This window comes from Aspergillus wentii (genome assembly GCF_001890725.1).
Source record: "Aspergillus wentii DTO 134E9 unplaced genomic scaffold ASPWEscaffold_3, whole genome shotgun sequence".
Classification (NCBI taxonomy): domain Eukaryota; kingdom Fungi; phylum Ascomycota; class Eurotiomycetes; order Eurotiales; family Aspergillaceae; genus Aspergillus; species Aspergillus wentii.
In genome coordinates this window covers 2,244,161-2,259,823 of record NW_024467834.1, presented here as the reverse complement: position 1 = coordinate 2,259,823, position 15,663 = coordinate 2,244,161, and the positions used below count along the sequence as shown (strand labels likewise).

The 15,663-nt window shown below is 46.7% G+C and overlaps 7 protein-coding genes across 7 annotated transcripts; 4 read left to right on the top strand and 3 right to left on the bottom strand.

The window, feature by feature from the left end:
- The first annotated feature begins 119 nt into the window (after positions 1–119).
- ASPWEDRAFT_38824 (oxidoreductase, short chain dehydrogenase/reductase family) lies at positions 120–1,634 on the top strand. The gene is made up of 5 exons (XM_040834974.1): positions 120–664; positions 714–1,023; positions 1,081–1,136; positions 1,204–1,312; positions 1,388–1,634. Exons 1-5 carry the CDS (start codon positions 360–362, stop codon positions 1,418–1,420), a joined length of 813 nt encoding a protein of 270 aa, XP_040690843.1. The 5' UTR covers positions 120–359; the 3' UTR covers positions 1,421–1,634.
- A 1,902-nt stretch (positions 1,635–3,536) lies between these two features.
- Positions 3,537–3,896, bottom strand: ASPWEDRAFT_170651 (uncharacterized protein; the record flags this gene model as incomplete). Its single annotated transcript, XM_040830657.1, has 1 exon — positions 3,537–3,896. The coding sequence occupies one exon, from the start codon at positions 3,894–3,896 to the stop codon at positions 3,537–3,539; it is 360 nt and encodes a 119-aa protein (XP_040690842.1).
- Positions 3,897–5,050: 1,154 nt separating this feature from the next.
- Positions 5,051–6,036, top strand: ASPWEDRAFT_170650 (Ras family protein; the record flags this gene model as incomplete). The annotated part of the gene is made up of 4 exons (XM_040830656.1): positions 5,051–5,062; positions 5,280–5,394; positions 5,457–5,732; positions 5,798–6,036. The coding sequence occupies 4 exons, from the start codon at positions 5,051–5,053 to the stop codon at positions 6,034–6,036; spliced, it is 642 nt and encodes a 213-aa protein (XP_040690841.1).
- A 1,141-nt stretch (positions 6,037–7,177) lies between these two features.
- On the bottom strand, positions 7,178–8,836 carry ASPWEDRAFT_38820 (flavin adenine dinucleotide pyrophosphatase). The gene is made up of 3 exons (XM_040834973.1): positions 8,233–8,836; positions 7,996–8,162; positions 7,178–7,937 (listed from the first exon to the last, which is right to left on the bottom strand). The coding sequence occupies exons 1-3, from the start codon at positions 8,572–8,574 to the stop codon at positions 7,310–7,312; spliced, it is 1,137 nt and encodes a 378-aa protein (XP_040690840.1). The 5' UTR covers positions 8,575–8,836; the 3' UTR covers positions 7,178–7,309.
- ASPWEDRAFT_107783 (GMF family protein) lies at positions 8,750–9,385 on the top strand (the record flags this gene model as incomplete). Its single annotated transcript, XM_040827914.1, has 3 exons — positions 8,750–8,852; positions 9,007–9,137; positions 9,194–9,385. Coding segments are annotated over 3 exons (426 nt in total), but the record flags the coding sequence as incomplete, so codon positions are not given.
- Positions 9,386–11,324: 1,939 nt separating this feature from the next.
- On the bottom strand, positions 11,325–11,819 carry ASPWEDRAFT_441910 (uncharacterized protein). The gene has a single exon (XM_040836203.1). It carries the CDS (start codon positions 11,706–11,708, stop codon positions 11,394–11,396), a length of 315 nt encoding a protein of 104 aa, XP_040690838.1. The 5' UTR covers positions 11,709–11,819; the 3' UTR covers positions 11,325–11,393.
- A 1,049-nt stretch (positions 11,820–12,868) lies between these two features.
- Positions 12,869–14,095, top strand: ASPWEDRAFT_50435 (uncharacterized protein; the record flags this gene model as incomplete). The annotated part of the gene is made up of 4 exons (XM_040837438.1): positions 12,869–13,041; positions 13,096–13,713; positions 13,762–13,956; positions 14,011–14,095. The coding sequence occupies 4 exons, from the start codon at positions 12,869–12,871 to the stop codon at positions 14,093–14,095; spliced, it is 1,071 nt and encodes a 356-aa protein (XP_040690837.1).
- Between the last annotated feature and the right edge of the window lie 1,568 nt (positions 14,096–15,663).

Here is a 15,663-nt window from a genome sequence, read left to right as displayed (position 1 = left end):
TTGAAAGTTGAAAGAAAACACCCATCGGGAGGAAGTCCGATCGGTCAAACCTTCAGCCGGTATCTTCTGGCCGCCCCGCCCCCGTGCCGAATGACGATTCGCTTTCCCCGCACACGATGGTATCATTCACCACGGCCATTTCTCTATCGTTCTCTGGCTTTCTCGGAGTTAATTTTTTCTCGTCTCTTTTTCTTACTTCAGTCTTGAGGGTCCCCAGCGGAACACCATTTATGAATCACCTAAGACTATACAGCAAATCCCTTAGATCCCTTCGTCATCTCACCTCCCTTTCTGGTGCCCTCTCCGCACGACCTAACCAGTTCAACTCTATAACCAACCCGGGATTCATCCGACGCACAATGGCGACGGCAATGGCAAAGCGCCTTGAAGGCAAGACGGTCTTGGTGACCGGTGCTTCGGCAGGAATTGGCAGAAGCACTGCCAAGGAGTTCGCTCGTACATCACCCAAGAGCCTGAAGCTTATCTTGACAGCACGGCGTATCGACTCGTTGAACCAGATTTCTCAGGAAATCAAGGAGGAAGTTGGTGATGGCGTCCAAGTGCTCCCCGTGAAGCTGGATGTGAGCAACCCGGAGGAAGTCAAGAACTTTGTGCCCTCCCTGCCGGCTGAATTCCAGGAGATTGATGTTCTGGTTAACAATGCGTGAGTCAACATGTGCTTTGCAAGTGGATGATGTACTGACAGCAAGTAGTGGTCTGGTCCGGGGTGTTGCAAAGGCCCCCGAAATCGAAACTGAAGATATCAATGTGATGTTCAACACCAACGTCAACGGTTTGATCAACATGACTCAGGCAATCCTTCCCATTTTCAAGAAGAGAAGCGACGGAGGCCGGGGAGATATCATCAACATTGGAAGCATCGCTGGCCGTGAAGCATACCCCGGTGGAAGTATCTACTGTGCTACAAAGGCCGCCGTGAAATCCTTCACCGATGCTTTGAGAAAGGAACTGATCGCGTCGAGAATCCGGATTATCGAGATTGACCCTGGTCAAGTGGAAACCGTGAGACTTCCCCGATGCAATTGCTCATGACAAAAACTAATCAACTCGATCGAATAGGAATTCTCCCTGGTGCGATTTTACGGTGACAAGGCCAAAGCAGATGCCGTCTATGCGTATGATAAGCCCTGGCCGACAACACATACATGGGGAAAAGGAAAGAGAACTGACATGTTCCTGCAGGGGCTGCGAGCCACTTACACCTGACGACATCGCAGAAGTAATCGTTTTTGCCGCCGGACGACGAGAGAATGTTGTGATTGCCGATACGTTGATCTTCCCGAGTCACCAGGTAAGACGCCGATGCAATCCATACTATCACACCGCAATTATGTGTGTAGAGCAACTAGCGCTGACCGTTTCACAGGCATCGCCCACTGCGGTGCACAAGTCATCGTAAAATCTGCGAGGTGACAGTCTGATAGAAACATATATACACAAATAGAATTATATCAGTCGTAGGGAATAACGCAGCGATCATGCCAGACCATCCATACACCGTACATTCTACCTGTAGAGACGCTGCAGCAGCGAACAGCAAACAGTGAACAGCGATAAGTAAATCGAGTCATGAACCATGAATCATAATAGATAACAAACCATCCAATTGACCCTCCGCCAGAGTGCACTTACTGCAAACTGTTTCAATTTAATTGCAGCTTCGTCCCTGACGACGTGGCCATGCAACCAACCTAACCAGCAACCACCCATGTACCTTGCAGCTTACTCAACATGAACAAATAAAAAACAACATGCAATCCTGATTCATTTATTTCTATTTTTTATTTTTTAGTTCTTTAATATCGACATCAATCTAACTATCCAAGGAATGTCGTGGGCAGAGAGAAAAAAAAAAAGGGGGGGGGGAGGTGGAGAGAGAAACTAACTAATAAACCACCCCCTATTCCAAGTCTGGAAACCCGAGTAAAACCAAGGCACAGACTGCAATCAATCAAAAAGAGAGAGAGACAGAGAGATGAGCGATAGAGAGACGGGAAATACGAATAATTATGGTTTCTGAGAATAATATAGACTTTCTTTTTACTTTTTTTCGCTTCTCATTTACTATGAGCTTTTTTTTTTTTATGATTTTTTCTGGACATGATTTCACACTCTCTCGTAAATGCCATCGGTTGGTTGACAGTAAGAGCAGATCAGTTGGTATGTCCGCCAGTCATAGTGCAACCCGGTGGATTAGGGGTTCCACGGAGAAGAGGAGATGGGGGGGATCGGATTCTCCGTATTAGTTAGTTACAATTGTGTTCTCCATAGTCAGGGTCTAGATATCTCGAGGTTTGATAGATGTTGATATATATAGATGGAATTATTGTGGATCATTGATAGCTATCTGTCATGAGTCACGGAGGACAGAGTATCATGATTGCTGAAAGAGTCCCTTGCTGATATTCTGATATTGTCTGGTTACAGTACATCCCGTACAGTATACAGCAAAGATGAGATTGAGGTTGAGACAGCCCTGCATGAGGAAATGAGATAAAAACCACGCACAGAGAGTGTGCCATCAAATATACTTCCTAAACGGGGTGATTATCCCCTTGAAATCAAGTACGGAGTTGGTCGAGGATAATTTTATATTATGGAGTATCCGTCGTCTGTCGGTAGTCTGTAACTGTAAGTCATATCCGATGCTATTTATTCGCCTGGGCGGGGGGTTATTATCCGGGATCTGCATTCACAATTGTCAATATTAATATGGATATGGACTGGAAAGTCTGGATCAATCTCAATGATATTCATTATGGTCGCAGTTGTGGTGCGATTATACGGAAAAGGTTCCCTCAGTAGAAATCGTCAATTGTTGGCTTCGGGAGTTAATTGACTGGTATGACCTAGAGTGGAATGATCAACTGGTGGATAATCAGCAATATGATGCAAGGCTCTGGCCACAAAAGTGACAAGTATTATGGTATGTTTTTTATCGGCTTCCAGTGCGGAGTAGTATGTTCTATCAAAGACCATCATATGTTGATTGCTGAGTATGCACCCCGTACTTACCTAGGTATATGTACAAAACTACAAGGGGTCCAGGTTCACGATGCTATCACAGGTGATGGCATCCATGATTGGATGCCATCTCATGGCCTTAGAGCCACGGATGAATATCGCCTTTGGGAAGTGGAGGCGTGGGGAACAAGACTCGAGTTGTAGGCTAAAAGCCTAGGGCAGTGCAGCCGGGAAGCGATCAAATTGACCATGTTTCAACCTTTTCGACGGAGGGCAGGGACAGTTGTAGTTAGAAAGCTGATGTAAGAGTGGAAATGAAAAGTTCAAGAGGCCCTACTCGAGAACGTTGAGGCTTAATCGTTTTCTAGAAGGCTGTAGGAATTCCATGAGATCATGACACCCAGGATGGCGTCCCGAACAAGGTTGTCTGGCTCGAGGGATGAGAACCGTATTTCTCCGTTTGCTGGTTTTCGTGGATGGGGTCTGATTCCTTGGTTTTGGGGCGCTCAGACAATTCGTAGTCTACCAACCATTTGTGAGCCAGGTGGTATTTAAAGCTCCTTTCCTGGTGTCGTCGTGTCGTTTGGCAAGTAGCTTCTCGAATCTCGGCCTAGAAGCCGTGCTTGGATACTCTGTAGTCTGTGTCCGTCGATGATGATTTCCCGCTTGGCTCGACGCCTCTCGAAGGATTCGAAGACGGCAAAAGCAATCAACCAAACGACGCCGATTGTGATTATTTTCCCGCTAATCTTTGATCCAGACTGACCAGTGGATTGGTAGAGCCGTTCGTTCATCGAGCCCTTGGTGCTGTGACGACAAACCGGCCAGGGTCGAATGGGCGATTTTAAGAACGACTGTCGACCGGCGCTAGAGTGGAACTGGGTGAAGATTAATCTAATCATCAGCATCATGATGGCAGATGGATCATACGAATAGAAATAGAATAGAATCAAAAGAGATTGGATGGCTGGACCAGAGTGGTCAGAGGGGCTGGCAAATAATTTGGACAAATAATCGCAGCAATGACCTTACTGTCTGTCTGTATGCATCCTGTATCCTCTGCTGCATCCCCCTTTCTTTTTCATCTGCAGGGTGTTGTTCTTTATCTCACCCTCATATATTCATCACAATAACCAAAAGGTGGTTCCATCTTCTGTTTGGCAGTTGTTGTTGGCCTCGAGAGTTGACTGATCTCCTGCCATCTGGTTGTTTGCGCGTGTCTGTCTGTCTCCCCAACTAATAATTCCACACACACCACCACTTCCTCCTCCACTCTTTCTCCAACTTCTCTTCTTCTCTCTTCCTCTCAGTCTCTCTCTCTCCCTTTAATCCACGCCCCAATAATCCAATTCCATCCATCTACACTACTGACCGAGTTTTAAATACCTCGGATCAATCTAAAGGTACGTTTTTTTGCTTTTCTCCCTCTCACATTTGCCCATTCCATCCCCACTTCCTTCTTCCTCCGTTCTTCTAACTTAATGCCACTCTCCTTAATCATCACCCCCCTTCCCCTCCCCTCTTCCCATTGCCAGCCCCCGTCGTCATCCTAGGGGTTTATTTTCTATCTTTCAATTGTTAACTTCTTCTCTTTATTAGTCGAAAAAAAAAAAAAAAAAAAAACAGATTTTTTTTTCTCCCCCTCTCCTCTTAAAAAAGAAAGAGAGAGAAAAAGACCCTACCAGCCACCACCCGCTCACGTTCAATTCCACGCCCTACTGCGAGTTCTTGCGACGAACCCCCTGATCCTCTACCTAGAACTCCCCCTCCGACCCCCGTCTGCTTTAAGCTTGGCCTAGTCACTAGACCCGCTGCTGCTGTGGACTGCTCTTTAGGCGCCTCCTTCTTGCGCGAAACTCTCCCGACGAGCTGGGTCCCGACTTTCGACCCTTCTGCAAAAGAAAATTGTGTTGCTGCTGCTGCTGCTCTGCCTCTGTCTGCTGTTGCGGTTTGGTGTTGAGATAGCTTCGATCACCCGTTTTCTTTCCCTTCCTCCACCCCCCTCTCTCTCCCCCCTCTCTTCCTTACCTCTTGACAATAATAGTCAGAGACATATTCTGCCGCCATGGCTTCAAAGGTAAGCACGCTTCTTGCTAGACATCCCCGTCCACCATTTGCCTCTTTTTTCGTTTCGTTTTTTCCCTATTCCCTATCTCCCTATCTCTTTCGCTCCCGCGCATTTTGTTTTATTCAACAAAAAATGGAGGAAAACTCGAAAGAGGAAAAAAAATTAATCAACCGTTATATATCTTATAAAAAAATGATTGATGGCTTACATTTTTATCTCACTGTAGTTTTTAAGAGAATACAAGCTGGTCGTTGTCGGTGGTGGTGGCGTCGGAAAGTCATGCTTGACGATTCAATTGATTCAGAGTCACTTCGTCGACGAATATGATCCGACAATTGAAGGTGGGCGACGTGTTTGTAACCGTTCTCGATCGTTTGGCTCATACAGGATCCCTGCTATACAGATTCATACCGCAAGCAGTGCGTTATCGATGATGAGGTTGCTTTGTTGGATGTCCTAGATACCGCCGGACAGGAGGAATACTCGGCAATGCGCGAACAATACATGCGAACCGGTGAAGGTTTCTTGTTGATTTACTCGATAACATCCCGCCAATCCTTCGAAGAAATCATGACATTCCAACAACAAATTCTACGAGTGAAGGACAAGGACTACTTCCCCATCATCGTCGTTGCCAACAAGTGCGATTTGGAGAAGGAACGGGTGGTCACAGAGCAAGGTGGGTTTAGACATTGACAGGTTCACTCGGTTGATCGTATGCTAATGACGGTGTGCTTTCCCCAGAGGGTGAGGCTCTCGCGAAGGAATTCGGCTGCAAGTTCATCGAAACCTCCGCCAAGTCGCGCATCAACGTCGAAAACGCCTTCTACGATCTCGTCCGTGAAATTCGCCGATACAACAAAGAGATGTCGTCGTACCCATCTGGCTCGGGCGCATTCGGCTCACGCGCGCCCGAAGGCAAAATGGACATGAGCGAGCCAGGCGACAGCGAAGGCTGCTGTGCAAAGTGCATTATTATGTAATTTTTGGGTTTTGAAAGATCTACAGGGCGCACAAGTCGAGACACGAGAGGAAACATCATTATAAACCCTACCACCGAAATACGAGAAAAGAAAGAAAAAAAGAAAAAGAAAAAAACGGAGAGACTTGGTCACAAGAGTGTGCCACGGTCTGGAAGTTGAAACCGGCTTGTCAATGCGCTTTAGCTGTGATTCTATAACATACGAGGCTCGCTATCGGATGATGTCCGCTCCCACCTTAATGCCGTCATCGTCTCCATGAACGTTCGATTCCCCCTTTGTTCCTTTGATTGCTTTTTTGAAAGATTTGCTGTCTTGATGATTTCCCATTCTTTGGCAGAACGAGGCGACGGGCCTTTTGTATATCTGTCCTTGCGGAGATACATGCTATTGTTATGGCTTGCGTCTGGTTATCGGGGCTGCATATTTTTCATGTCTTTTGTCATTCGCCGTCTTCTGTCATATCTACCATCTATCTATTGTGACATATCAGGATTCCGAACCTCTATTTGAACTTTTTTTTTTCTATTGTCTTCTTCTATTCTGTTATTTCCGTTGAGGTTGTCTCAAGCTCCAAACATGGCATCCCTTTGGATGCATGGTGACAAGGTAATCGCACGACGCCCTCTGTTCCGGGGCCAGTCAACCTCAACCTCTTTAGATTGGCTATAAGACTATTTTATTTTCATCCCGTTTGTACGTGAGATCTGCACGTCTGAATTGGCGGAGGGATCAATTTATATAATAAATTATGATATATTGTGATAACCGCCTCTAAAACAGCGTCTAGAGCAGAATGCTACTCTCGTAGATTGGTTTTGAAAATATCCTGCATCACCACTAAGATCTACTTTTTGGTTATAGGTGATTCCGTGGATTGATATTAATGATAATAAACATTGATCCGAATAAATGAACCTAATATATATCCTTACACTTGAATCATTTAACCACCATTCAGAAGTATATTCCAGGGATTATGGGGAAATTGATCATTCCAAGTTCGAGTATAGTTCTTGATCGGATATATATTCGCATGCACATGGATGCTGTATGCAATGCAAGCAATACATGGATATTGCAGCTGTCTGCCAAAAGTGGCGAGAACATCAACATAGACTACTATATATGAAGTATAAAAATGCGAACATATTCATGTCTGTTCATGGGTGTCTACAAATCTAGGTATAATGTGCTAGCAGCTGATCAATTGAATATACAAAAGAAAAGAAACCCCAAATCTGTCGGACACGGCCAGGTATCAATATAATCATGTCTACTTGCTCTCTTCGCCTTCGGATGGAGGGTCCAGTTCTTCCTCGTAAGTCACCTTTCTGCCATTAATGTTCTCCTCGACCTCCGGAATTAATGAATCCATAAAAGCCTGGTCGGTGCCGACTAGAGTGACGGTGTTGCGCTTGTTGCCCCAGCGGGGGTAGCTGCCGACCTTGACGCCGTGCGGGGACGCTCTGACGGCGAGGTCGGTCAGGTATGGAGCGACGGCGCTTTCTGGGAGAGGTGTGCTGAAGAGGAAGCGGTGGATTCCCTTTCCATCTGGGTTGGTCAAGCGTGGGAGCAAGGAGGGCTTGAGGCTATCAAGCAGTCTCTCGAAGAGACGCGGCACACCGGGGAGGATGTGAACGTTGCCGTTGACGATGGCAATTGGAACCCACATGTCATCTGCGACGAAGACAGCTTGTTGTTCGTCGGGGATTTTCTCGTCATGGGGGAGCTCAACCATGCGGAGCTTCGCAGTCAAACCCGGTGAGGGAGTGTCCCAGTCAAAGTGTGGCTGCATCGGATGAGGCTTGGAAAGTTTCTTCATGCGCTCAAAAGAGGGTGTGTGCAATCTCAACTTCAGACCGAATGCCTTGGCTATCGATTCGTAGGTGATATCATCGTGGCTTTTGGTCGACAATGTTAGCCTGGTAGTTATAGCGAGTGAGGAATGGGTATACGAACGTAGGCCCAATACCACCGCTGGTAACGACAAAGTCATAGCGATTGCTCATGCGTCGGACGGCCTCGACGATTTCACTCTCATCGTCTGCGATGACTTCAATTCGCTTCAGCTGGATTCCAAGAGAGAAACAGTATTTGGCGAAGAAAGCGGAGTTAGTGTCGATGGTCTAGCAACGATATCCAACGGTTATTTCTCCCGAATCAAAACAGATCCCAATGACGAGCAGTGAAGCTCACCTTTCCACCAAGCACCTCATCACCGATGATCAAACAGGCCGCCGTGTGTATTGTCCGGGAATGATTGGAGACCGCGGATGATGTCATGGTGGATGGAAATCGATTCAACGGAGACGATGCAGGCGAAGAAATCGAAGATGCCGAACGGAGGGCAGGACGGGTGAACTGGCGGGTGAGTTGATTGAGGCGCGAGAACATGGGGGGTTGTTGGAGGAGAGGTGGAGGAGGGCTGGAGAAGAGAGGGCGGAGATGGAGATGGCTTTTGGAGGGAGGTGGGGAAAGAGAAGTTCCGATCGCAGCAATTCCCACTTTGCGTCTTCTGCAGCGACGACAACCACGCATCCTGCTTGCTCTGTGGTTTTGGCTGAAAGCACAATATTGACTCTGTGCAGCTTTTGGTTTTGCTATATTGTCAATATACTCGACTGTCTGCCAGTCCTTCCCATATAATATCCAACATGGTAGGTGATCCTGCCCCGCATTCTGCTCTCGTGGCTAACAATGGTGATGGCTACAGTCGTCAGAGTCCCGGTTATATTCTTTCTCCCCGGAGACAAAGGAGAAGCTGCGCAAGTTTCGCCTGACAACATCTAGAGCCAAAGATGCGCAAGCCATTATTTGTAGGATCGCCCGTTCTCTTTCCCTGTTTCCCCATCCCCAGGCCTTCTATGCGTACCCGCCGACGCAAGGCGCATGCCATATGATTTCTATCCGGCCCATATTCAAATCCCTGAGACGGTTCCAGAGCTGACGATCCTGTTTCTGATTTGACAGATATAATCGATCCCAAGAGCCAAGAGATTCGACCTGAAGATGGACAGGTCTACTCCAAGATGGAAGATTTGGCGGACGAGCTTCCCGAATCGTCACCGCGGTTTATCCTCCTGAGCTATCCTCTCACCTTGGTGGATTATTTCCCATTTCTTGTCTACGCTTTAAGCGCTGGCTAATACCCCCCTAGGGCTCTGGTCGTCTGGCAGTGCCATATGTCCTCCTTTACTATCTCCCCGAGAACTGCAACCCCAACCTGCGGATGACGTACGCCGGTGCAGTCGAGCTGATGCGTAGTACGGCGGAGGTGAACCGAGTGCTTGATGTGGAGAGCGAGGACGATATCATCGGTATTGAAAAGAGGCTACAGGGCGAGGACTGAATTTGAGGATTGCAAATTGCAGGGTTGGAGGATGGATCGAGTACACAGTCTGATACACATATGAATGCTTTCCTATGAGGCATTATTTAGTATAGGATATCCCATGGTTCAACTAGCTGTTGCAGTTGCGAGTACAGTGCGGTCTGTAGATACGGCCATTAGTCAATTGTCGATACAGCCATCCGATATAGGATATATCCACGGGACCAGTGAGACAAACAACACATGCACAAGTCAGTAAGCGGTAACAGATGGACACTCCACTGTGTTCTTCTAGATTCACATGGACACGATTGCCACCAGCAAGCTGCAGGATGAGGTAGACAGCGTGGCGAGGATAAGGCGAAGAGCCAGAAAATTGGGAGAGAAAAGGGTGGGGAGGACGATGATTACTATGTAGGGTGGGATTATGGATGGTTACAGAGCATATAATCCTGGTTGTTACGAGTACAGAGTATTTAATGCATACTGCTTCAGATGACCATAGTGTAGATTGTAGAGTGTACAGTAGAAATATTTATTATCTCATGTACATAGGCATCCTCTAATAACTGACAATATGTCTCCATACTATCTTATCCATTCTATTGTATGTACTTTATTTGTACTTTGTAGATACTGTGCTTTGAGTTTCCGTATGCAAAAACCACCATACACCACATACGGTACTATGTACCGAGTACGAATACACACTAAGTGGACCTAGCCCGTCGCACTGATTCAGTCTATCCCAGGCAAACTTCCCCGTGCCGCCGGAACCCCAATCCCTGTTGAATGATTGGCGGAAAGGCCTGGCTGGATCCACGCCTTGATCCCGGAGATCGGATTGTTCAGGTTTGGGCTGGATTTGGGATGTTTGGATGGAATGGAGAGACCCAGTGGCCTGGCGCCAGCACTGACCATGTACAACAGTGCCATAGTACTGAAGTAGTACTACTATGGTACTATATTCAACACATTTTATAGTAGTAAATAGTACTATATGAGTATACTAGTTATATGAATATGAAAATGAATATAATATTTTTTTCAATATCATATAGACAGTGGGGATGTCCTAAATTCTCCGAAACTCTACTCAACTCCTCGCAAGATGCAGTGTAACCGTCGCCTAGAAACTAGCCAGAAAGCAAAAAGAAAACACCAAATCTGCAGCCCATTGACCATGCATGAAGCCGTTGGGCATTCAATCATCCCGTATATAATGGCATTTATTAATTAAAAGATACTTTATCATGTGGGATGATCATGTAGCGGATGTTTGACAAGACTCTTCCGAAGGAAGCAGTCTAAAGATTAAGACTGAACGGTGGTTCGAGAGTTCGATCCAGCGCATCTTGTCGTGCAGCATGCATGGTCGCGTTTCTACGTTAGTCGGTCGGTGTCGCGTCAGTCTGTCTCCTATCCAGCACACTGGCCATGTACATCTCCTATATTCATATGAATGCCTAGAGAATATTCAGCTCATGGCTGATAGTGCCTGAACTATTCAGAACCAGAGGGATACTTATTTATCTATACTCGGTTGACAGTTGCCAATTCTCATCAGGGGTAATATAATACAGTAAAAATACGGATAGATACCTTACGTCAGGTTATCTCCGATGGATTGACGTAATGCCCCCCGTTTCCGGCATGTCTTGCTTTCCATCATGATTCATGACATGCCATGATGATAATAGGATTGTTTGACACAATATGGGAGGACGGTTCATATGATTTGATACTCCATTCCAATTCCTCAGAAACCATGGTCGACTTATCAATTATCTCTGCCATGAAACATAATGATCGGCTGGCACGATCGCAAAAAGGAATTAACTTTCGACCATGCTGGCAGCAGCTCGGCTACATGAATTGGGCTAATTAAAAAACCTATGATCGTCTAGACTATGCAGCACGATGTCTGATGACATGAGCATTAGAAAAGAGTCATTGAGGGAGCAGGAAAAGCAATTATCAGAGAAGGAGGATGAGAATTCAAATTGACAACCTTCTTTTTTTTCTCCTACATCAGTATACATTCCCATGACTCGTAATGAATAGGCCAAGAGATGTCATCGTTTTGATGATCCCGATTTGAATCATGATATCGATATTTCTTCCGTCCCAGACGTCTCAGACCCCTGGAAGATAATAAAAAAAAAAGAAAATATGCCCAAAAAAAGATAAAAAAGATAAAAAAGACGGGCGAGACGCTCTCCACTTCCCACTCGGACAAGGTGCCAGAGAGGGTAAAGAGGATCCCACAATTCTCGATTTCCATGGTTCCCACCCAGTCCACCCTAGGCCCCCCACCCCTCCAGCGCCCCGCCAGCCTCATGGTTCGCCAGCTATCGACTTAGCCGGTGGGGCTAGCGGGCTAGCGTCTTGGGTAGCCTTGGCGCTAGTCTGTCACCACCACCGCTTCGGCCCTTTCGGCAGTGGAAAAAACACCCTTTTTTTAATTTTAATTTTGTTTCATTATTTTACCTTTCGCACGGATCCACGGTATCGAGCTTCTGGGGCTAGTATTACCAGTCAGATGCCATGAACACATAGTTATGCCGGGTATCTGGTTCTGATTTCTGGATTATCGAGTCCAGTAGGAATTGGACAGAGTACCTGCAAAGTATGAGTGTATTATTTTTGTTTTTTCACTGTTATAATATGATTAAAGTTAGAAAATACTATCAATTGAAAAAACAGACTGCGCAAAGTGAAAAAACCAGGCCTATCAGCCCCATGTGCCACTCCCTTTAGTCTTGCTCTCCCCCCCTCTCCTCTCGTTTTCTTTTCCCCCCCAGAAACTTTGTTCAGGCTTCCAATTCTATTTATCGTTTGGCTTTTGCTGCTCGGCTGTCCTTCTCTCTTCTTTTTTTTTTTTGCCCTCCCTTTTCCTCCACCCCATCATCCTCTTGATCTGGTGATATATACACCACTCTTCCCACCTATTCCTGGGGGAAAATAAAATTCAACAGGTCACTTTTTTTTTTATTGTACCTGTTTTTCTACCGCCCAACTTACACAGATATTACTCGCCCAAGAAAAATCAAAATTAAAAAGAAAAAGCTGCTTCCCTGCCCAGTGGCACTTGCAGACCCTGCGCTTTGGGTCGTTTGCCGCTTTCTTACTGTTCGCAAACCCTCACCGTCTCGCCGGGTTGTCCCAAGCCTCTGGACTCGGTACCCGTGTGACCCAATAATCAACTGATAGGCTGGTGCCTCACTCTCGGTCGTCCTTTTATCAACTATTCCTGCCTCGCTGTTTTTTTTTATCCACTCGACCTGATCGGCTGGTCTTGAAGTGTTTTCAATCGGGTTCTACTATTTTTAACGACTTGCGACCGGAGGGATTTGTTGGTTATGAGGATTTTTTGAACGGGATTTCGTGGTGCACAGAGCCGACCGATCGTTATTAAAAGGAAGAACCGGTATTATTATCGATGCCCGCGATCAATTAAATCAACGAACAACGACAAAGAAAATTTTTAAAATCGCCAAAATGTCAGGTCAAGCGGAAGCCAACTACCCAGGCGAGGAGAAGCAGGAGGGCCTGTCAAAGTATATCAGGCGAGTCAGAACGGCATTGAGGAGGACTTCGACGGCGCCCAAGACTACTTCCGAGCCTAGCAACACGCACGTTCCCGAAGGCGAATCCAGCAAGGACACTACTGCGTACGTCTTATTGTTTTACTCTATTTAGCACTTTAATTGACTAACACACTGCAGCCCAAAGGCCCAGGCTCCCGCCCCGGTGCAGAAGCCCATCAGCAAACCTGCTACTCAACCCGCGACCGTCGATCGAACCACTGAATCGACTTCTGTCCCCCACTGGAGCGCCATCCAACAGGACAAGGCCCGCGCCTTGTTTGCCAAGTACGGATTGACGCTTGAACCGGGAGAATGGAGATCGCCGAGCGACATGACGGTCCAGCGAGTGGCCAAGCCGATTCGCATGAGAGTTCGTCGCACCTGTCACCGATGCCAGACTACCTATGGCCCCGATAGGGTCTGCGTCAACTGCCAGCACGTCCGATGCAAGAAATGTCCTCGACACCCAACGCCCAAGGACAAGGAGCAGAGCGAGGGAGCGATCCAGTTCCGAACTAGGGTTCCCGAACGGAAGGGAATTGATAGAAATGGACCGGATGTTGCGCCTGTGCAGCGCAAGAGCAGGGACCCGCCGCTTACGATTCCCTCGCGGACCGGTGGACAGGATCTTATTCGCAGACCGATACGGCAGAGGGTTCGGCGGACTTGTCACCGGTGCAATACTACGTTTGGCGTGAATTCGACCGAGTGCGAGAATTGCAACCATGTTCGTTGCAAGAAGTGTCCTCGTGATCCGTATGTGAAGATGTCTATCGAATGGAGTGGTGAGACTGACGAATATAGGCCCAAACTGGATAAATATCCAGACGGTTATCCTGGAGATGCGGATCCGCCGATTGAACCGCCCGAACGGGTATGGAGAAAACCACGACAGAGAGTACGCTACAGTTGCCACGAATGCTCGACTGTATTGAAATCGAAAGAGACGGCATGTTCAAGCTGTGGGGTAGAAAAAGGACCAGAGACGAAACGGCACCCGTATGTACTTGATGATGAACGAGTTCTGAAGACTGAGAATACTGACGAATACAGGCCAAAACGAGTCAAACCCGAACCCGATCCAGAAACGGTGAAACGGGTGCAGAATCGACTTGCGAAGCTGGAAATCAGTATTTAGATAGCCTCGACGATTGCACAGCGTGTTTTGCTTTTCTTTCCCTACATATACCACTCATTGCATCATTTTGCGGAAGCCTATGTTTTGTGATTTCTTGCCTTTCCTTGTCCGACATCCCCGAGCGAACTTTGGCATTCATTCTTTCTACGCACGGTTACGACAGAATTATCAGACTTAGTGGGAGCATGGCTTTCATTGCAATACATTATGGTGGTTCGTCCACCGAGATCACACTACCTACACTTCGTGAATATTCTACAGACCATACTAGTAAAAATCTGCCAGTGGCAAAAGCCAGCTGTTCAGGACGTCAACCTCACCTGAAACTCGATTCGACACAGCGGCCCAGAACATACGTAGCACGATGGAGCAGCAGCCAACAGACAAGTGGACAAAGTGCCAGCCCCATCGACTATCAAATCTAACAAGCAATAAGTTACCGCCGAGAGTACTACGTAAAATAGACTAACACTACAATCGGGAAATCCCCAACCCGACCAAGTCGCAACTCGCAGGATGGCAAGACCATGACCCACTGGATTTCGACCCGCGCGGGCCCAACGGTCGGAGAGGTTCCATATTATTATCGAGAAAATCTGGATTTAGAATATCTGGTACATAAGAGAATTGAAGAATTAGGATGCTGATGTGGTCTTGACTGGATAGTGGATTGATCCGTGATCAGGGATCGACTGGATTTGGGTCTGTTTTTGGTAGGAGTTGACTGATTGCCTATTGTGTAACGATCTACAGTATACTTTACTTTACTTTACTTCATCTTCACTACTATAGAGTACTGTATACAATATGATAGATAGATATACTAGATAATAAAAGTACTATTATCAATACAATAAATGCACCACCATCACCATCACTCAATAACTCATCACCCATTCTCTTCCTATCAGGCTATCTACCAGCAAACACCGACCAAATCCCGCAACCAATCAAGCACCACCAACCCCACCACCCCCTGATAGGCCCGTCGATACCTGCTCCATTCAGCCCCTCGGACATGCAGCTGGGCCCGGCTGATTTCCCGGGGCTTCGGATCCGGGTTTTTTCTATTTTATTTCTGTATTGACGGATTACAGTCGGCTATGGGAGGCGGGATTGGTGGTGTATTTCTGGATCGGATGGATAGAGTGGATGGATGTTGTTGGTGGAAATTATATTTGGGGTATGTAGTATGGGTGATAAGGGTAGGTGAGTGGGTTGAGGTGACGTGCCAAGGTCCCGAAGTAGAAGTTGGTTATTTTGGTATTATTAGTATTGTCCTTATTCATTATTCCGTTGAAGAGGGATGGGATGAGATGCTTCATTGATATCATGAGTATCTACATACAATATAGCTATAGCTATAGCATAGCTATGGTAGGTAGCTACACAGCAAGTGACATATCACTTAATTGCCGAACTGCATACATGATTATTCAGATCTGACCCATCGATTCTGTGTAAATTGCACCTACAGCATCCATCTGAATTAAGCTTCAAAACCGTTGTGACTGCAGCGATCAGACCAACCACTAGGTGAATAGTAAGCACGGAGTACAGTAGTAGAA

Coding starts and splice junctions, on each gene's coding strand:
- ASPWEDRAFT_441910 (XM_040836203.1), bottom strand. CDS start 11,708: ATGAGGCTGGCGGGGCGCTGGAGGGGTGGGGGGCCTAGGGTGGACTGG.
- ASPWEDRAFT_38824 (XM_040834974.1), top strand. CDS start 360: ATGGCGACGGCAATGGCAAAGCGCCTTGAAGGCAAGACGGTCTTGGTG. Junction 1,024..1,080: donor ACCCTGGTCAAGTGGAAACC/GTGAGACTTCCC, acceptor TCGATCGAATAG/GAATTCTCCCTGGTGCGATT. Junction 1,137..1,203: donor AAAGCAGATGCCGTCTATGC/GTATGATAAGCC, acceptor ATGTTCCTGCAG/GGGCTGCGAGCCACTTACAC.
- ASPWEDRAFT_38820 (XM_040834973.1), bottom strand. CDS start 8,574: ATGCGTGGTTGTCGTCGCTGCAGAAGACGCAAAGTGGGAATTGCTGCG. Junction 8,163..8,232: donor ATGAGGTGCTTGGTGGAAAG/GTGAGCTTCACT, acceptor TATCGTTGCTAG/ACCATCGACACTAACTCCGC. Junction 7,938..7,995: donor AGCGGTGGTATTGGGCCTAC/GTTCGTATACCC, acceptor GTCGACCAAAAG/CCACGATGATATCACCTACG.